Here is a 21,939-nt window from a genome sequence, read left to right as displayed (position 1 = left end):
GCCGCCCCGTCGTGATTGGACGGCGGCGGACCGTAGTGTGCAGCCGCCGGATACCTTACACCGGCGCCCGCAACTTCCCCACAGGGTCACCGCTGCCGCCCGTCGGCGCTCTGCCGCCCCGAGGCCGGGCCTCGGTGGCCTTGTGGGAAATCCGGGCCTGACTGTGGCGCATGTGCCGCTGTCAAATAACCCGGACAGTGACGGCAGCTGAATGGCAAACAATTTTTGACTGGCTCCTTTGATTTTATTACCAAAGGATGCCGAAAGGGCCACCCACTGAACAAATTTTTACCGGTTCATCAAAACCCGTCTGAAATTTGTACAGTGCATTGCCAACATTAGCTAACTACATGTAATTCAGTTGGGGGTTACATCTACATAAAGCAGAACAGCCACAGCTAACAGTGGTTATAAGGTAGCATTTCCTGCTAGACAGTGCAACCTGGCAATCAGAATCTGTCCAGCCCTGGGATTACATAGTTTAACTGATTGAACCTGAGAAATCTGCCCCATCAGCAACACTGATCTTTGCGGTACACTCATTAAGAGAATTGCTCTGCTTTCTATGGGGAAATGATGCGCAATCAAGCTACATGACTGATGAAAGTCAGTTGGTGTATGTGGCCCTGAAACAGCAAAGCTGTAATCTGGGTCATAAAATCTCGAAGAGGACAGACTAAGCATAGCAAATTCTCAGTACAGAGAGAAAAGGCCACAAAAGCTTGAATGTTATTGTGCAGCCATGACAACCAGGCCACAAGAGGAAGTTTATAACTCGGTAAAACGATCCTAGTATGTCACAAATAGTATAAGATGTAGCGTGTGATACACACTGAATTATTATTATTTTTATAAAGGATTTATATACCGCCAACAGTTTGCGCAGTGCTTTACAATATAAAGAAGACATATAAATGTTGCAATACAATTCAAGACAAGATGTTTAGAGCTTACTAGTTTCTATAAACCCACATGTGCCATGCAATGAGAATTGTGAATGTGTAGAAATATGACATAATAAGAGCAAACAGGGTATATCATATTTTTCAAATGATTTGTTCTAATACACTCAATTTATTCTTGTCCTCATATCCTTTTGTACTTGTCTAAAGCCTCTTGCAACAGCCATCGCTCCTCCTACATTCACCTATATACATTCACCTATATGGCCTATATACATTCACTGGCCGTTTTATTAAGTACACCTTGCCAATACGGGGTTGGATCGCCTTTTGTCTTCAGAACTGCCCTTTCTTTGTGGCATTGATTCAACAAGGTGCTAGAAACATTCCTTAGAGAGTTTGGTCCATGTTGACATGACAGCATCACGCAGTTGTTGCAGATTTGTCGGCTGCACGTCCATGATGCAAATCTCCACCAGCCTGAACCATAGATACAAGGCAGGTTGGATCCATGCTTTCATTGCGTTTACACCAATTTTTGACCCGACCATCTGAATGTCGTAGTAGAAATCGAGGCTCATCAGACCAGGCAACATTTTCCCAATCTTCTATTGTCCAATTTTGGTGAGCCCTTGTGAATTGTAGCCTCCGTTTCCTGTTCCTAGCTGATAGGAGTGGCACTCGGTGTGGTCTTCCACGGTTGTAGCCCATCTGCTTCAAGATTTGACGTGTTGTGCGTTCAGAGATGCTCTTCTGCATACCTCGGATGTAACAAGTGCCTATTCGAGGTATTGTTACTACTGCCTTTCTATCAGCTTGAACCAGTCTGGCCATTCTCTGACCTCTGGTCATTTTCGCCAAGAGAACTGCCAAATACTGGATATTTTCTCCTTTTCAGACCATTCTCTGTAAACTCTAGACATGGTTGTGTATGAAAATCCCAGTAGATCAACAATTTCTCAAATACTCTGACCAGCCCATCTGGCACCAACAACCATGCCACAGGATGCAATCAATTACATTACGATGGAGTTTACTGTACAGTAAACTCAGTTATTTGGCACCCACAGATAGGTAGGTGCCAGATAACTGTAGTTTCTGGCTCCTTGAGAGTTAATAGTAACTCTCAAGCAACCAGCCCAGAGGCGCTCTGCTTCCCTATTCACCTGCCAGCTCGCTTCCACATGCAGCAGGTGACTGTAAACAGCCGGGATCAATAGCAAGACGGCTATTGTTGACAACTATTCTCATTATCGATTAGTTGTTGCAGCCATAGCACAAATATATTTCGACTTTCATTACACAGCTACCAGCCCTCAAAACTTTACAGGTTTTTTGTAGGGATGCACCGATACCGATACTAGTATCGGTGCCGATACCAAGTATTTGGGTGAGTACTCGTACTCGCCCAAATGCTCCGATACCTAGCACGAGTACTTCCCATCATTACACGCTGCCCGGTTTCCTGATTGGCCAGGAAACGGCACCATGCTCTCTCATCACGTGATGAGAGAGCATGGAACCGACTTCCCGGCCAATCAGGAAGCCAGGTAGCATGCAATGACGCGCTGCCCGGCTTCCCGATTAGTCAGGAAGCTAGCAAATCCGGAAGCCGGGCGTCGTGTAATGACGCAGCGCTCGGCATTCTGATTGGCCGGGAAGCCGGCGTCATGCTCCCTCGTCATCTCATGAATCATAATATTAAGAAAGTGACCTTAAAGCATTAGTTTGTATTGCTTTAGAAAAAATGTGACCGGTCCCTTTAAGAAAAAGTATCGGTAATTGATATCTGTGAGTACTTGATCAAAAGTATCGGTACTCGGTCTTAAAAAAGTGGTATCAGTGCATCCCTAGTTTTTTGTATGCATAATGTTGGCTCAAACTGCATTGTGTTTTATGACCAGTGCAGGATTTTCTTACCTTGCACAGAAATCCTGAGCCCTGCAATGTACCATCTACAGGTAGCATAGCACAACCTGCGCCAAACCAGTGGCTATTTTTTTTTAGTTTAGTTTAGTTTTTTTAGCCGCCACACACAAAATAAGGACATTTCTAATAAAACGTAAAATTAATTTCCTGGTGCAGAAAAGTATTTTTTTTTTTTAAAAAGACATCCAAAAGTCAAAACAGCTATTCGCTTTAAATACAACTGAAGATAGTGTTTTACCTGGAGCACAAATTAAAAGTTCCCGTGCTGTTCAATCACAATGCATGACAACCAATGACCCATTTTGATAAAGAACTACACATTGTACAGCTCAGAGTACTTACCTTCCAAATCCTCTTCTGGCTTATAAAATGGGAGTGGGACACCCTGAAATAAAATAAACCACTCTGTGAGGACAAGAATTAACACAATTACTATTTTTTCTACTGTGGCTCAAGGAAAGGCGCTTGTATACACGCCCCCCATACGTAAACTAGCTCATCCAAATATATATAAACAAGTGAAAAGCTGTTGGAGGGTTGGAGTTAAGAGAGTTAGACCAGCCATCAACTTTGTAAAGAAAAGTCCAATGTTAGGATGAATAACCAATATGACCAACCAATAGCTAGATACAAAATGTGAGAAACGTTGGAGCAGCCATCAACTTTGTAAAGAAAAGTCCAATGTTAGGCTGAATAAACCATATCTAAAGCACAGAAGGTGAAAGGAATGAAGTCAATCATAGACCTTGTAAAGAAAAGTCCAAATTGCGGCTGAATAACCAGTAGCTAGACACAAGATGTCAGAAAAGTTGGACCAGCCATCAGCTTTGTCAAGAAAAGTTGATTTTTATACCCTGGATTTCAGGGTATGCTTTGCCATTTTTTTTTTCTTTGGTGATGCAGGGAATTTTTTTTTAGCACAAAGCTAAACAAAAACTGTCCCTAATAACTATTGTAAATGGAGTCTATGAAAAGTGTATTAATGTTATTGTTGCTACATTCTTACCTCATAAAGCTTGTTGGCAACAAATTTTCGACCAGTGCTGTTGGTACCTTCCATAACCACAACCTGCAACAAGAGAAAAGTATAAAGGAGATGGCAAAAGCGCTAAGTGTGTAGCTGAATGGGTCAGCTAACTAGTGTATGCAATATTTGCCAGTAGAATTTTAAGAACCTGTAAAATGGCAATCATTATTTTAGTCCTATTATATTAAAATGTACCTGGTATGACATGCAACCATTTCCAACAGAGAAGCAATGTAACTATTGTGTGGTCTTGCTTAGTGGATGTGCAGCTAATAAAAACATTACATATATTTTGCTAGGGTTTTCTTGCCATAAACAAGCAAACACAATCTCTTGTATAGGAATATAGTTACAAGGGGAGTTATAGTCATTTTTAATACACACGTGAAAACAATGACTGGGAAAACATCCCCCAATGGTGGGGGAAGCATCGAAAATACATGCATAGATTCCTTATGAAGCCTTTTCTTAGGCCATACACAGAACATTTTTTTTTTTTATTAAGCTTGTGTAAATGTAATAAATGAGACATTTTGTACTCATGAGGCCATAACGTTCACCTGGTAGAACCTAGGCCTTCTTCACACCGAATTCGGTGCGTTCCAGAGCGGTAGCTGCTGGTACGCACCGCAATCGCTCACGAAACTTCCCTCTGCGTCCTAAAGCGGCATGGCGGTGCATTGAATTCAATGGCGCCGCTTCCACGCCCCACCGACCGCACGCGTGTTCCGTTGCACTGCAACCACAAAAAATAGAGCGAGCCCTATTTTTTGCGTTTGCAGTGGAACAGAATGCATGCAACGTTCTGTCACGCGTCCAATCGCACTGCGGACGGGGGGCGTGGAAGCGGTGCCATTGAATTCAATGCAGAGCCACGCCCCCTCCCACCCCAGAATGCAGGGGGAAGTTTCGTGAGCGATTGCGGTGCGTACCAGCAGCTACCGCTCTGGAACGCACCACATTCCCTGTTAACAAGGCCTTAGAGAATATGTGAACAGAAGAGCAGGTGGCAGTCTTCTTATCTCCATACTTGCCCTAGGGTGGAGCACACAGATTTCCCACACCGCAATTAAAAAGGATTACTCATTTTAGAATGGATATGGCCAAGGATGGAAAAATGTTAGTTGCCAGATTACAATGGTAAGTAACCATTAACCCCTGGTAATGCTGCTCCTGGGAACCAGTAGTGCTGTTACATATAATAGATAATCTGTGAGCTATGGGGTATGTATTACCACCACACAGAAAAGGAGTACCAAAACCTTAACTGTTTTTCAATGAGTTGTCTGGTAAAGGGTTGAAGCCCACTTTAATCTCTTCTTTTAAGTTTTGGATAGAGTGGGAAAGGCCGAGAACCTCCAAGTTTTTTTTTTACTGTCTCTGTCCTCAACATAATCCCCCCTCACTTCCTGACTTTCCCATTTACTTGGACAGGAATAACAGGTAATCAAATGACAGAAACCACAATAAAGAGAAGGGATACAGCCTCAGTCAGGTTCTTCCTACACCTGTGACCTCACCAAGAAGAGTTCACCTCAGTGTTACCTCTGAATAGGGGTTAAGGGCACACAGACAATAGAAACCCGACAGTCTAAAAGCCCTTCTAGCTCAGTCCTAAAACCAAAATTCAATAAAAATGTGTCTTGAGCGCGATTTATGTTACCCTTTAGACATGAAAGTATGAGGGGCGAGTGAGCTGGGGTGGGTGCAGAACGGCACGCCATGTTACTGCAAGATCATATTATAAAAATTACACTTTGGTTACCTTCTTCGGTAAATACTAATGTGGTTGATTAGACTGCCATTGTATTAAGCACCCATGATTTGGGTATAACAAAGATGTAAATCTGAATGTAAAGGAAGTGAGCTCATTTTAAAAGGGTTCTTCTTAACAGGAAAAATAAGTTGAACCAGATGAAAAATAATCTTCTAGCAAACTGGAGCACATCTATTGCTGTAACTGAGCATCAGTTGTCTGCAAGTACCAACTCGGCAGCAGCATATGGCACCCAGTTACTGTTTACTGTTCATAGCAATCTCAGGATGTGAATATTTGCTGCAGCGTACACAGTCTGTAAGCATGAAGCCATGCAGAGAATATTTAGTTGATACAGATACTGAAAGGGAACCAAATTTCAGGCTTGCACAGTCAGATCCATAATATCAACTGATTTCTGGCTCTGGGACTTTGCACATTGTCTTTATACCTCTGTAATAAATATGCCCGCTAGTGTGGTTTAGCTCTTTCTCTCTCTCACACACCTTGAGGCTTATAAGTAGTGGAAGTCAGTGGCTGGCTCATGAGCTATCAAAGGCTGGAGATCTCTGGCGTCAATGGTAACCAGCCAAGTCTCTAAACAATACTTACAAATTTACAGGTATAATGCGGATAAGCTCTTAACAGCTGCCTTTCCATGTGATAAGAAAACAGGCTGAAGAAAGGACCTGTTTTCACTAAATCTAAATCTGCAAAGTGCTACACTAATGTAAGCAGATTTACACAAAATGGCGAAACGCCACTTCAATATAAATGCACTTCTACAACACTGACATATTCTATAGAAATGTATCTAGGATACTGAACCATATTAGTTCCTCTCTGTGAAGACAGAGTCTAAAGTCCCTATCACAGTCATACAAATAAATGTACATTTACATGTCAGTTTAGATAAAAGCCTACTGGGAGGGTTTATATGATAGGAGGAAACAGACTCGGATCGTTTCTGGGTGGTAACAGAGCATTGCAAGGCTACAACGCAATGCACATTCTTTGTGCTTGAACTTTGAAGAAAATAAAAATCCTTCCCTGCAGTGGGGTTTCCCTGCACTGCAAAGAATAAATGCTTGTTTATGCCTAGTGTACAAGTAAAAAGACATATACTTACCTTATCCCCCTGTCCTGCAGGCTCTCTCTATGGTATGCACCCAGGTCCCAAGATCTTTTTCTAAGGCGCTCCAGTGGTCGCAGGCACTCCGACGCCAACAAAGTACAATGAGGGCCAATAGCCCTGCATTGTAGGCGAGGATGCCGAGGGACCACCCACAACTCAGAGCATCAGGGAGAAAAGGAAAGCGGTGGCTGCTGGGGAAGCGAGGGATAGCATAAAGTAAAAGTGCTTTTAATGGGTACCCTAGGCATAAACAAGCGTTTAACCATTGCAGTGTAGGGGGAACCCCACTGCAAGGGAGGATTTCACTCCCCCAAACCCACCCCAGAGTTTAGCTTTAACATCAATGACAGACTGGGTATATCCTAAGTTTATTTAGGGTAAGGCTTTTGTGAAATTCCATCAAACCAACAAGTTAAACAAATGGCAAACACACCCATCAATTCATAACTAGCTTTAAAGTAAGGTGCATATTAAAAGGGCCTTACACAGAACAAAAGCACCCAATTCATCCGTTGCTATATATGCTCCAAGATGGAGGCCCTCATAGATTAGAGTTAGGACCACACTACACAGAGGGGCCTTGGCGAGGCAGTGTGACTTCCACATATTTTGCATGAGTTGTACAACTAAAACCTCTGTTTTTAACCATTATATTTAAGCTGCCCATGCATTGTTCTATTTTTTTTCATTCAACCTGCGGGCTGAACAAAACAAAATTGAACAGATTCCTTACAAGCGTTGATTGTGGAATCCCTGCTGTTTCCCTTGTATTCTTGCAGTGGCTGCTGTCAGAATCCCAAAGAGAGCCAGAAGCTCACTGGCTGCCAGCTTTGTTTGTTTTTCTGACCGGCTCCTTCAATCATCGAGAACTGCATAGTGTATGGCCACCTTTGGAGAGTGTAATTGGCTTTGTTTTAGAAAGCTAGCTGGTAGATGCGCTTGGAAACGTTTTATTGTTTTTATTACTTTAAACCAGTCACCTGTCCAGGAAAAAGTGAATATTCCTTCAGGTCCGACAAGTCCACGGGGACATACATCCCTGATGAGTGCTCTCTGTCGCCCTCCAGAACGACCGACTTCGAGTTCAACTTTCCATTACTGTCACAGGCAATCTGTCCAAGCACTGTCACTGTCTCCTAACAGAAGAATAAGGCAGGTAATTCATTATTCTTTAAATAGCAATTTTGAGTAGCAGTAGTACCTTTGTTATATATAACATAGTAACTTAGGTGTACATAGGTGTAGATCTACTTAAATGTAGATACAAACTGTACAATAGATGGCCAACAAATCCTTACCCCCATCAAATCCTTACCCCCTTCACTGTGCTTTTGGGGAGCTAAATTCTAATTTCTGTAATATAAAGACACCCCTCAGGATATAAAAAGGGAGCTTTTATTGCATGGTTTTTTTGGTGCATTCTCCAGGACTGTCATCCTTACTCATTTTACTTTGTGATTTACTGACCCAGAACAAGCAAGTGAACATAATGAGGTTGATTTAATAGCTTATAAACACACCACCAACAAGTATACACCTCTGTAGTGTGTTCCCTCCCAGCATGATCTATTGGTGGAATCTAGACACCTTTGTAGTGTGTACACACCCAGCAGGTGTTGTGCAAAGCCCTGCATGAATTGCAAGGTGATGTTGTGTAAATTAGCTCTACGTTGTGTTGCTTGCGTTGATGAATGCAGGAATGTAAATGCATGAGCTAACCATTTTTGTCTAAACTGTGAAGCAGCATTATATATGCATCATGTGCATGATTTTTCCATATATGGCATTAGTGGAAATATGCTTTAGAGACTTGCATGCCGCTATTAGAGCGGCGTGCAGCCTATGGCGCATGCTACATGACGCGCACGTACGTAAATACATAAAAACGCACCATAACGGCGTGAAAATGTGACACGTTGCTCGTGTTTGGTTGATAAATACGTTTTGCTGTGTAAAAATGCACACGCACCTGGTGCGTGTGTTTAGGTTAGTAAATCACGCCCTACGTGTGTCAGGATGCCCTATATGCACATGCGCATTACATAGCAGTGACTCACTAATTCGTGAAGACAAGATAAGAAAGCTCTAGAGCAGACACCATCAAAAACAAACCAACAATGGTAACTCCCAGAAATTTGTCCTGACAGGGTTCTTTTAAGGGGTACTATAAACCAGAGCTTACAAATCAGGGAACTATAAAAGATAAAACTTATGCAGTACATCTCTGAAATACATGCATACATCTCCATGTTTTATTTCTATAAAGCCCTGCAAGTAAAGAAAATACTAGCGCATCTGCCAGACTTGCACACAACTCATAAGTCCTGTTGTGGGCTGACAAGGCACAGCTTTTATATTTGGATAGCAGGAAACGATTTCCAGGGCCCATTCACACCAGCAGCCATGCTACCTCACACGGCTACTGGTGCGTGTGTGCAGGCACAATGCTGATGCGCTCAATCGAGATGCATCACAGTGTTTTGTTTTTCTTAGAACTTTAATGAAATGTCACAAGTGACAATTTCATTAAGTTCTATGGACACACAACAGTTGTACCATGTCGCATTGCCATGTACTGAAGAAAAAAAAAAGCGCACACCACCAAACCACAACGTTGTGGTGTGAACCGAGCCCATCTGGAACAAGGTAAATTGCCTTGTCTTGCCCTGTGCAGACTCAACACATCGAGTGTGAATGGGCCCTCAATGTTATAGGCAAGAATAAAATGGAAGCAAATAAGGAGGAGTTAATTGTTAGGGTTTATACACTTTAAAGCCAACCACAGAGCAGAGATTGCAGTCTGACATATGGGCACAATCTGCCTGGCAAATATCTTTCTGTAAACATGTACAGTCAAACCGGCTGAACAAGATGTGTATGCCAATAAAGGTAAAAGAGTAAGTGTCAAGCAAAAAGCACTGGCTCATGTTTATGTTGGAAGGAAAACAGAAATCAGCCATGAAAATCTATCTCAGACAATTGATTTCTTACTCCTCACGGTGGATTAACCAAAGGATGTCTGCAGAGGCAAGGAGTGGGGTGAAGATAATGTTATTTCTGTAGATCTGTTTAGATCCAAAAACAGAATAAATCTGTGACAATGTCTAACTTCAATTATCATCACTGAAGGCTGCGTTAGGATTTGTGTAGGTGATCGTGACCAGCTGCAACACAACCTCAGTGAAAACATGTCTAACTTATCTATGAATTATTACCTTATTTATATAAATCTATTAACATATTCTCCTACATTACTTTATTGTGAAATGACACATTTTGCGGAGCACATTAGCTTAGGCTGTAGCTCTGGAGTTTGCTCTGCAGAGGGCGATATAGAACTGCAATTGATCTATTCAATTTGGGAGAAAAAAATGTTTTTATTTATTAAACGTTATTAACATTATTAAAAGGAGATCTAAAGTCCCAGCATATGCTATTATTTTATAACATCGGCAGTGTAATAGGAATACACACTATAGTAGTTTTTAATAAAGCACTCAAAGCTTACTTGAAAAAAATCCCTCTTGTATAGCGAGTACTGCTTTGCATCTGCCCATCACTTTCAACAACTTCCTGGATTCTCAGTGTTCTTTGCATCTCTTTCCCTGCTGTTCCTACTACTCAACAGTTGTTAAGATTTGTTGAAGTCCACTCCATAAGACTACTCTTTTCTACTGTTTTCTGGAGAGCTGCGTGCTTTTAGATTTTAAGCTCTCACGGGCAGGGGCAGTTACACGTCTCACGGGGACGGGCAGTTACATTGTAACTGAAATATCTTCCTTATATTGTAAAGCGCTGCGCGAACTGTTGGCACCATATAAATCCTGAATAATAATGATATAGATTTGCATTAGACTTACTTGAGCTGGAAAAGATACTGAAGTAAATTCTTCAATGTGGAAATGATTCTTCAGTGCTTCACCAAGCTCTTCTATTTTACTGCTTACAACTAGTGGTAGCAAAAAAGAAAAAATCATAAAAAGGTAAGCGACTACCTGCGTTACACAATAACGTACTTGCTTACATAGCTGTAACACAGTTTTTTTTCTATCAAACAATTGTTTACTGAGGTAAAAATAAATAAAATTATATATATCTAGATATATATCAAGATATATATATACACACACACACACACACACACACATTCTATATATATATCTATATATAGATATATATATATATATATATAGTTACGACCAGCTGCCAAAACTGTTCTAAGTTTTGGATAGAGTAAGAAAAAGGCTATAACCAGTAACAGTTTACTTTTTGCTGTCTGTGTCCTGTTGGGGAGATTCCCCTATATTTCCTGTACTGGAGACACAACAGGAAGTGAAAAGGGAGAGGAATTTCCCCTTTTAGACAGTTGTCACCAAAAAAAAGCTGTATTTATTGGAAGACTTCCCCTGTTCTCTTGTTCTGGTAACAACTTTAAAATTACTTTCTGCATTGGTGGCAATGGTCATCAGGTCAAACAGCGGGGTGATTCCCCCAATGGAGAGACAGATAGGATAAACTTGACAAAGTCTAACCCTAATGGAGACACAAACAGCAAACAGAACATGAAAAGGACTAGTCTAGGCAAAAAAAAAAAAGAAGGAAGAATAAAATTGCCTTTACACACACTTTAACTGAAAGTGGGGAAGCCTGGAAATGACAAGTGTATATTCCTTATGAAGCCTGTGCCTAGGCCAGGTAAAGTAAAGCCTGTTATTGTGTAAATACATTAACAGGTTTGTTTCTGTGCTTTTTTTTTATTCTAATTATTTAGCCTTTTTTTCTGTTTCTCATTGCCAAATGGAGACAATAGACTCTCTCTGGCAGTCAGAGACCGTGTGCCCAATGCTTCTTAAAGTGAGGCTGTGTAGAGAGAGGCACAGGGGCTGCTGTTGCTGGCCTTCTTTTAATATTGCTTGTTGCCTGGCTGTGGTATTAATATTTATGATTCATTGGCCCAGAACAGAAAACTGTGTCAAAATTCTTATTTCTATACTTGTTCTAGGTCATTAATTCAGGAAATACTGAAGCCAAAGCATCATCTTTGCTTTTGTCCATAGATACACTTTAGGGCACGGCTGGACAAATTCCAGGAGCCAAATCACCAGTGCTTCTTACAAATTAAAGGTGGCACCTAACTTTTGAGTTTTTGTGTAGTTGTCAACAGAGCTGGCTCCTGGATTGGACAGACTGGCTCCTGAATTCCATATTCGTTTGTGCAACCCTGATTCAAGGTCAGAGAATCAATAGTATCTTAACTTTTAACAAATTTCAAAATAAGATTTTATTTTTCTCTGAACAATTTAGAATGTAACTTTGTTTACAAATTGATTAATAAAAAGAAATAAAAACAAGAACAAAACATATATTACTTCCTCCGAGTGTCCTTTGTCTCCTTTAACCTTGCATGCTAGAGGTACTGACATATTTCCTATGTATAGAACAAACAGCTTTTTGAGTAAGTTTGTGATTTAAAGATGTGATATGACCTTGACAGTCAAAAGCCAGATTATTTGATTATAAGTAATGACTGGAAACAGGTTCAATGCCTAATGAGTTTCATGTGCAAGAGTATGATATCCACCAATTCCATATTTTAGAAGGGAATACTGTATGTTCCTATATAACTTTCAGGAAGGGAATAGTAGAAGTTCTGCCTTGTATTCAGGATTCCTTGGTAGCGGTATTTGTAGGAAAAATTAGGATGTCTGTATGCTATACAGAATACCCTTCTGTAGTGTCCAAAGAGTGTGATCAAATAAAATCATCTATAGCATTATAACATAATACTGCCATGGATATCTGAATGACTTAAGTAAAGGACATTTCTTGGCTTGTATTAGCAGAATATGTAAGAGTAACATGCAGAAAGCCCTGTTCCTCTTACCATCCCGGATGTCAGTCAGCTTTTGGAACATGTATCTATATGGCTTATTCAGAGACTCCTCTTGTGATGCGATAGATTTTACCGAGGCGTTTCGGCCAGCTCCACCACTCCATGATGTTCCCTGTACCTCTCCATAAGATGTCACCACTTCTCCACGGTTTCCTCGAGAGCTGTACTTCTGGGATGGGGTGGCACTATGTGCATTGGAAACAAACAAGATGAATAAGTTATAGGCTTATTAAGTGGGCTAACTTTGTACTTCTAATATAATGAATGTTGACCCATCACATAAACAAAATCATATTCTTTAAGAGAGCAGGCTGGGATTTATCTCCTCTCCTTCTAAAAATGGTAGTTGCTGTAACGCTGGTCCAGTGGCTTCAATACTTGTAAAAAAAAATACAAAATTGGGAAGCAAGCATCCCCATGTGTTATTACAGAGGTTGGGCATAGAAATGAGGGATTTGCTTTTTCCCCTCAATATTATGTCCTAAGACTATATACAGAAAAATCCAACAAAGCCCTACTTACATTCAAGGCACTTTATAGCTGCATATTTAGTTCTGTAGTCATCTTCACAGGTCAGCATTAAGATGCTATTATTACGACATAATATAAATACATAACACTTCTAAAAGGTATCATGCTTCGTCATACAGATATTTACATTTTTGGCAGAAGTTAAACCTTACCTATATGTCTTAAGGACTCCAGTGGTGAGTGCCTACACTTGAGTTCCAAAGGCCGAATTTGTGCAATGGCCTTCACAAAGGATTTTCACATTATCCGTTGGGATATGTGTTTAAAAGAGAAATAAAGCCAACTCTTGTTTTTCTGCTTTTCTCTTTTTTTTGGGTAACAGGAAGACATTTACTACTGTGACCCAAAGTCAACATATAGCAAGCTGCTGCCCACTATCTGCTGGCAGTGCAGAGACGCATAGCAGCCGGTAAGGATCCCCACAGTAATGTCGGGATTCACCCGGCTCCTTGACTGACAACCGACTCAGCCTCTCTAAAGCCAGAGCCTGCTGTGCCCGCCCCCTCCTCTGTCTGTCTGACCGACAGTCACCACTTTCTGCGGTAAGAAGACTGAGCCGAGCTCTGAATAAGACAGCTGCAGTGTACAAATTCTTTACATTTTTTTAAATTATTCTCTCCTGATACATCTCCTTTAATCTTCAATCTCAAGAACAGTATGCAACAGGAAGTTAAAAAAAAAACCCTCAACAAGGGCAGTACCCAGGGCCGGATTTCCCACAAGGCCAACCGAGGCTCGGCCTTGGGGCAGCAGGGAGTAGAGGGGCAGCAGGGTTGTGGAATTTCTATCTCCCGATGCCTGGGACATGCAGTTCTGGGTGCATAGTTGTTTTCTGCAATTAGCCCTGATTTGGGCAAGCAGAGCTAAATGTACAGCGGGGAAGCCACGGCCCCTTGTTTTGTACATGGGGGCTGGGGGGGGGTTTGTCGGGTAGGGGGGCGCATTGAGGAGCCTGGCTTAGGGGCAGCAGAGAGAGTAAATCCAGCCCTGGCAGTACCACCAGAATCTCAAAGGAAAGGAGGGCGATTTTGAAGAGCTGTACCTTGGCGAGAATGTGGATGGTGAGAAGACAAGATGGGGGCTTCGATTTATGGAGGAGATTCGTTTTGACTGAGGATTCTCTGGAGTGGATAAATTTCGTTTCTGTGACCCCTGCAGAAGATTTGAAAACAAAAAAGAAATTAAAGAACTTCAACAGTGCCCAGCAAATCAAAACACGCTGTACTGAACCAATCACTACAGTATGTCCAATTATGAAGTTCAGATTATGTTGCTCTTTGTAATAAACATGAAGGACACTGATGTACATCTATCTTCAGAAATGTGACCGGATTAGTCTTAAACTTCTCTCCACAAGGGCCATGAATCGTCATTGGTCATATTGTTGCATTTTAAACTCCTAAGCTTTTTTTTGTGATGACCATTTCTGATAAAAGTTAGATATGCACTAGATGTGTAAATGAACAAATACAGAAAAACAAACGAGTAAAAAGTGATTTTGATCTTATCTACTTTACTTAACCAAAAAGTACACAAAAGCCCAATTTCTGTACAATTTTAATGTCCATTCTGCTCACAGGCAATCACAATGAACAGCAAAAGTAATTTACAGTTAAACACTTTACTGCATTTAAACAGAAAATTAAATCAAATGCAAAATCAAATGCAAAAAACAGAGCCACGGACAAACATACTTACTTGAACAGAGCTTTTTTTTTCAGTACACACAAGATCACAGACACAAAAGTAGAGCTGGATATTTGGCACATTGATAATTACTTCTGATGACCACAGTACTTGTTTTTTTTTTTGTTGTTTTTAAAGCTGGTACCCTATTTGCTCAGAGGCCTGTATTTTCACACCTTAAGTTTACACTCTGGCATAGCAAATCTGATAATCTGGAAACACCAAAAGGTATTGCAGGGACCCATCTTGGGTCTTATCCCACATCTACGCATCTTGTCTAAAAGTCCCAACTGGCATTGGGTGAAAGCAGAATAATGTCTCCATAAAGAGTTCCTGCCACTAGTGGTGCACCCAAATAAAATTTTCAAAACCGTAAAAAAAAAAAATGCCAGTCGGAAACGGAAATGTTTTTTTCTAACCTTCCCAAACATTTTATTTTTTATAAATTTTTTTTACTTTACTGTTGGGGGCTTTGGTGAAATATCAGGGGTCTAAACGAACCCCCAATATTTCCCTTTTAAAATAGAAAAAAAGATGAAGTCCTCAATCTCTTTTTCTGCAGCCCCTGTTATAAATGAACAGGAATCCTCTATACTGAGTGTTCATGTTCAGTCACAACTTGTGCAGATAGTATGTTTACTATAACCACAATCATGAATGAACAGGAAGTAATGTAGATCACTTCCCATCCATGCATAATTGGGGGCACAGTAAACATACTTTATCCTCAAATATTTGCAAACACTCAGCGATCACTGATAACTGAATGCTTGTACCCCCTCTCCATTCTGACTTGCTGTCACAGGAAGCTGAGTGAGAAGTGTGGGAAGGAGTGCTCGGTCTCCTCTGACAGCTGACTCCTCCCCCGCACCTCCAGCCAGGCCTCCCGTGACAGCTGTCTCCGCCCCCACACCGCTCTCCTGATCTGTCACAGGAGGTATAGCGGTGTGAGAGGAGAGGCCTGTCACATCGCTCTCCTCACCCCGCACCACTCAGCCTCCTGTGACAGTTTTCTCTCCTCCCCGCTGGGACACAGATCTGGGATGCACAGCTATTTCGGCCAAAAGATGGCCATTTTCGGCCGATATGCTTTGGCGGCCGAAATTTTGGTGCATCCCTCCCTGCCACTATCTGAATATTGTCTCACATCCCCCCTTGCTTGTTTGCTGGGGGGCATAGAAACCTCCAGTCTCACTACTAATTTAAAGACGGCTGTCCATAGAGCCCTGTTTACCGCTAGGAGACTTATTGCTCGCAAATGGATATCGCACTCCCCGGCTAAACTGTATGGGAGTGGATGCTGGAAATAGATAAGATCATTGCCTTTGAACGTGTAACATATCACAGGAGAGGGCTAGAACATAAATTCTCCCTGGTCTGGTCCCCCTGGCTGAGCTTCAGACCACAGTAGCAGTAGCTTTTTGGATAATTGGTTTTTCGGGGGTATTACCATGTACTAAACATCTGTTACCCGAGGATACTGCCCTTCCTACATATGCAAATGCTCAAACCCCCCCGCCAGGCACGCACGCCCCCACCCGCTCGCCTGCCCACCAAACCGTTACTGAGCCGAGCGGCTCTTCATCATCCTGACCACAATGCCTTCCGATCGGCTGACAGAGCACCCAGAGCGGCTCCCTGGACGGCATCAGAGCGCTAGCCGCAGCTCCCTCCCGCCCCCCACGCCCACCTGTCTGTGGCTCCCTGGACAGCAGAGTGGACAGCTGCAGCCAAGCCAGGCAAGACATCCCCCAAAAATAAGACCTAGTGTCTTTTTTCGTAGAAAAAAAAAATATAAGACAGTGTCTTATTTTCGGGAAAACACGGTAGTATGGGATTTGTTAGTACATTCTACATAATGTGCACATTAGTTTGTGTGTAAAAGATGGAAATCCCCATCTAGCAGCAAAAGTGTTAACAGGAACCTGACCTGGCCTAAAACATTTCTAAGTGAACAGCGTTGGCACAGTCCCACAATGTTACCATATTCTCGTACCTTAGTCTTTGTTAGGATCCAGAGCACCTCCAGGTGGTGCTGGAGCTAAGCCCTGCAGTTCCTGGGCTCACCTGCAGGATTCTCCAGGCAGCCAGGAACTGCTAGGTACCAGACCACCACTGGGTGGTGCTGGTACCTGCAGCTCCAGTGCTCACCTGTGGGTGTCTCCCAGCTGCCAGGAATCAGCCCATTACCTATTGCTTCCTGGTAGGGTATTTAAACCCTCCCTGCAGTCTGGACCTTGGCTCAGTATTCCGTTGCCTTCCCCTGTTGCCCGAGTCCTGAACTCTGAGACCCTAATGCCTGTTTGCAATCCTGAACCCTGTTTCCAGTGTTACCTGTTTGCAGTCCAGAGCCCTATGACCTGTATGTAATCTTGTACCCTGTCTCCTGTTTGCTGTCCTGAGCCGTTTTCTGTGTTGTTACACCTGTTGTATGTTATAGGTGTCGGGGGTCACATTATTGGTTTGTGCCTGTTGTTGGTTGTTTATGTTAGTTTGCTATGTTTATCAAACTATCTATTTGTAACATACTTGCCTGGTCCGTGTGGTCACACGTGTTTGGTCTGCCTGTGCGGGTACCTGAGCAGGTTTGGGGGTCACCTGTGCTGGTATCCCTGACACTTTATATCACTTCCTGTGTAGCCTCTTCTATATTAGGCCCAGCCTGTACATGGGGACTCAAATTCAGCCTAAATAGAGATCTTCCCCTTCCTATTGTTAAGCCCACAACTTCTGTCATTTAACTGTCAAATGGTAGAATTTCAGGTTGCAGTAGGGGCCATTTGACATGTGAGTGACAGATGGTGGCATTGGTACCAGGATAGGGCACAGCCTAACCTAGAATTGGTCATTTGAGACCACATGTACAGTTGTGTAGAATGCAAAAGGTGTTCAAAAAGGTTAACAAGCACCACAAGATACCTTCACTTCACCAATACCGATGCCTTAAAAGCCTTTTAGAACAGGGCAGTTTCACTTAAAGGGAACACTGACAGACACTGCCCTGAGAGGTTGGTTCAAGCTGGCACAATTAATTTCCTTCACATATATGCATCCAGCAGCCACATTTGTGAATTATGGCCACACACAACTTTTCTGCTCACCCGATATTAAAGGAAAAGTATTGCTAAAGAAAGAAATGTATTGTTCCCAATACTTATAGCCAACTTGAGCTGTCAAACAATGGCCCTATGCCAAGAGCCAAGCGGTCATGTGACCACTAATCATTCAGCAAATGGTTTTCTCCATGCAGAGAGCTTTGACTGTCAGTCACCGCTCCCCGCAGGGATTCCCCCCTCCCGTCTGTTTCTCCAATGCTCACTGGAGGGACAGACAGAGGAAGGGACGGACATAGCTGGATCAGACTCTAGAGAGGCAGAGCCAGCTGTCAATCCAGCAGCCAAATGGATCCCAACAATATTCTCAGGAACTTTCCTGGCTGCAGAGCAGCTCTGCACATTAGTAACTGTACTCCTGTGACCCAAAAGTAAAGCCAAAAATAAAAAGGTTTGGCATTTTTTTTTCTCTTTTAAATGGCACTCTTTAAAATATAGCATATATAAAATTGTAAATATTATTAATTTTGTAATTTAATTAAAAATTACCTTTCCATTTAAAACTACATCCACTGTAATTTTTAGGGCTGCAACAACTTATCGATAATGAGAACCGTTGGCAACGATTCATCATTGATTAGTTGCCGCTGCTCTGCTCCTCCGTGCAGGTGCTGGCTGCAGCAGTCCATGTCCATTTCAATCCCTGCATGTATCGGCAGAGGCAGCAGGGACACAGACCACTGCAGCCGACACCAGCGGGGAGGAGAGATCACTGTGATTGCATTCCTCCGCTACCCCCCCTGTACCTCCGCTGCTACCCCGTTCTGCCTCTGCCCCCTTGCCTCCGCTGCTGCCCTGTTCCTTCTCTGCCCCCCCCCCATACCTCCGCTGCCTACCCACCAGTGCCTCCGCTGCCTGCCCCCGCTCCATCTAGGAGGCTGGGAGCCATACCCAGCCTGCTATTGCATATTTTAAAATGTAATAGCCAATAGCAGGCTGGCTATTGCTGTCAATCAGCAGAGGAGGACCTGATGGAGAACTTTCTCCTTCAGCTCCCTCCTCTGCTGATGCGTTCCAGTGCAAACTACCAAAAAATGAAATGCAATATGGCGACCTGGAGGTGTTCTGCACACAAGCTGATGTACAGAAAGCCTCCAGAAATGGCATTTCCGCTTTTGTGATTGGCACTGATTTTCCCACAAGTCTGCACCAAGATAAAATTTTAGGCATCCCTTGCAATTGGAATTTTATTTTTAGTGACGATTGCGAGTTACTCCATAACGGGTTATTAATCTCTAAAGGGATGCGGACACTGCACCTTTCCTCATTACAACACAGAAAGTCCACCAGCTCATATAATGAATCTACACCCTCCCATTTAGGAATCCTTTTGGAAAGGACATGGTGAGACAGCTTTTTCTTCAGAACAGAAACAGGTAGGAAAATACAACACAGTTTGTTAAAATCCTTGCACTGTGCATAGAGCACTCATAGAGGATTGATCTTTTTCACAACAAAAGTGGAGTTAATCTTTAAACAGTGTGAAGCCTGTACTGCTCAAGACTCACCTTTGCAGGTGTGGAATACGAGTCCAGTAGGTTCTCTTCTTCAGTTTCCACCTCAATACTATGAGAAAGAGTAAAGGATGCAAGCACTGCAAATACTCAGATTTCACAAACTACCTTGGAGACATAGGACAATCCACACAGAATGTTTGTTTTTTAAAGTAAAGATTGGAGATGCAAATTAGGTTCAAAGTAAAAAAGGATACAGCTCTTGAATGCTGTTAAAGTCCCTACTGCCACAGTGTTTATCTTTCTTCACACTCTGGCGTTTCACATTCTTTTTATTAAGAACCTAAAAGAAATTGGAGAAAAAAAAGTTGCAAGATTAATTATTTTCTGAGATTTACTTAAAAACTGAATTATCCTGTTTAGATTGAAGAATCCTCCAAGACACCCTAGCCCAAACAGGACTTCCTTCTGCATTCATATACAAACTTCTAAATTTGAACTCCCCACCGCCAGAATTAAGTAGGCTATATACACAGCGAATTTCAGCCGGTTCCTGATGAACTGCTCAAGATTCACTGCATGGGTGGGCTGCTGGCACCCTTCCTCCCGGCATCCTCCCTCAATCAGCTGGTCGAAGGAGCAGGCCTGAAAATTTTCGGCCAAACAGAGCTGGCAGCAAAATTAGCTGCTTCAAGTATTCAATTGAATCAGCAGGGGGATTCCTTGATCAACACTCAACACTCTTTAAGTGTTGATGGAGCAATCAGTTAAATGTTTTTGTTTTTTGTTCAGCCTGCGGGTTGAATGAAAAAAATAGAACCGTGTATACCCAGCATTAGTGTGAACAGAGTTGTCCCTTAACACCATACTAATAAACCCTAGCAATAAACATTTGGCCAATGTACGATGGCGAACAGTTCAATTCAAGGCGTAACAATTGGAGAAAAAAACCACAAACTGAGTCACTGCTGATATATTACTTTTTTTTAAATCTATCCGAACCTTTCCCTCTTTACATTGAGAAGTTAGCAACTTTAAATTTGACACAAATAAAATCAGAAGTCCTAGACATCACACTACCCCAATATTTTCGAGATGCATTTCCTTTCTGCTGGGCAACCCAATCCATCAAACGCCTCGAAGTTGCCATTATGGCAAACACGGACACATTTCTTCTTTGGGGTTTGAGGGCATTTGCTTGAGAGTTAACATTAACTCTCAAACAACCAGAAACTACAGGTATCCGGCACCTACCGATCCCTGTGGGTGCCGGATACCTGGGAGCTTACTGTACTTTCTGCTTTAAAGTACTATACCATAGTTTTACTGCTTCTTTTACAGAAAGCATAAAAAAAGTAAATGTTACATCAAAAATTACTTTAGGAACAATACTTCAATAATAATTTAAAATATGTAATCACTAAATAAACCACTATACTTTCCCTTAAGACCACCAACACACCCCCTTATTGGCCATACCAGTTGCTGCAATTTCAAAGATACACATTGTCTCCAGAGACGTCCTTAACAAGACTCCATAATATATTTATCATTAGCAGATAAAAGGTATGATCCGCCTTTAAAAAATAATAAATGCACACACAATATTCATTAATCTGCATTTATTCTTTTTTTTTTGCATTTGAGCCTTCATAGCATTGCAACCATAATCAGTAGATTGCAGGTGCAATGTACAGGCTCTTGCAGACCGTTTCCCCAGTCCTGGTTTTGGAGCTGGAGGAAATCATCAGTGGACTACAAGTGCGGAGACGCAGCACACTTTTGTTGCATTGAGAATTATGAGTCTTTGGGCCTGTTCACATGATATGTTTTATTTTTTTTTGCTGGAGTGGGGCTGTCAGTATGTTAGCTGCAGTGCGTTAGTGACGCATTTTGATGCGTTTTGCGTTTCCTGACCGTACAAAATGTGACATGCAGTATTTTTTCGGTCGTAACCGGAACGGACTGCGCACATGAGAACTGTAGCCCATAAAACACATGGGGATACATTGGGATGCATTTTGAGTGCAGGAGCGTACAGATCAGGTCAGCACAGAAAACGGACGTCGTGTGAACAGGCCCTTTCTGCTGCATGCGCATATGAGACTTTTAGTTTTTCCATTCACAGATCCTGTGACTGGATGACACAGCTGGACGGGCAGAGCCAAGCCAAATGAAAAGATATACAGAATTCTTCAGGTTGAGATGAAGCAGGTGGGTAACTGAACTCACCAGTCCATCCAAAAACAAAAATCTATCCAAGTTAGCCCTTTAAATAAATACATTTTATTATAGGTCTTTATCAAATGTTTTGAACTCAGTTGATGCCACCAAACATGTAGGTATTGCAAAAACGATATTCAGAAAGTGTTTAACTATATAAAATGTATTATTTTACCACTATACAGAGTGCTTGCTACCAAAAAAAAACAAAACAAAAAAACTGATGAAACTTTCAGGCAATGTCTAACTAACAGAAACTATGAACTAAAGAAAACAAAAGCCGATAATCA

The 21,939-nt window shown here is 42.1% G+C and overlaps 1 protein-coding gene across 2 annotated transcripts in view; it reads right to left on the bottom strand.

Annotated features, from left to right (window-relative positions):
• POLA2 (DNA polymerase alpha 2, accessory subunit) overlaps positions 1-21,939 on the bottom strand; it is a 41,148-nt gene that overhangs the window by 15,827 nt on the left and 3,382 nt on the right. For both annotated transcript variants that reach the window (XM_018554301.1, XM_018554302.1), the window contains 8 exons: positions 19,684-19,769; positions 19,481-19,538; positions 14,216-14,325; positions 12,634-12,827; positions 10,610-10,698; positions 7,730-7,885; positions 3,838-3,900; positions 3,174-3,216 (listed from right to left, as the gene is read on the bottom strand). In XM_018554301.1, the coding sequence (XP_018409803.1) occupies positions 3,174-3,216; positions 3,838-3,900; positions 7,730-7,885; positions 10,610-10,698; positions 12,634-12,827; positions 14,216-14,325; positions 19,481-19,538; positions 19,684-19,769 (799 nt within the window). The remainder of the gene's footprint in view (positions 1-3,173; positions 3,217-3,837; positions 3,901-7,729; positions 7,886-10,609; positions 10,699-12,633; positions 12,828-14,215; positions 14,326-19,480; positions 19,539-19,683; positions 19,770-21,939) is intronic.

Source organism: Nanorana parkeri, unplaced genomic scaffold (genome assembly GCF_000935625.1).
Source record: "Nanorana parkeri isolate BGI_ZX_2015 unplaced genomic scaffold, ASM93562v1 scaffold153, whole genome shotgun sequence".
NCBI lineage: Eukaryota > Metazoa > Chordata > Amphibia > Anura > Dicroglossidae > Nanorana > Nanorana parkeri.
Note: the sequence above shows the minus strand (reverse complement) of the source record. Positions and strands in the feature narration are given on the sequence as shown.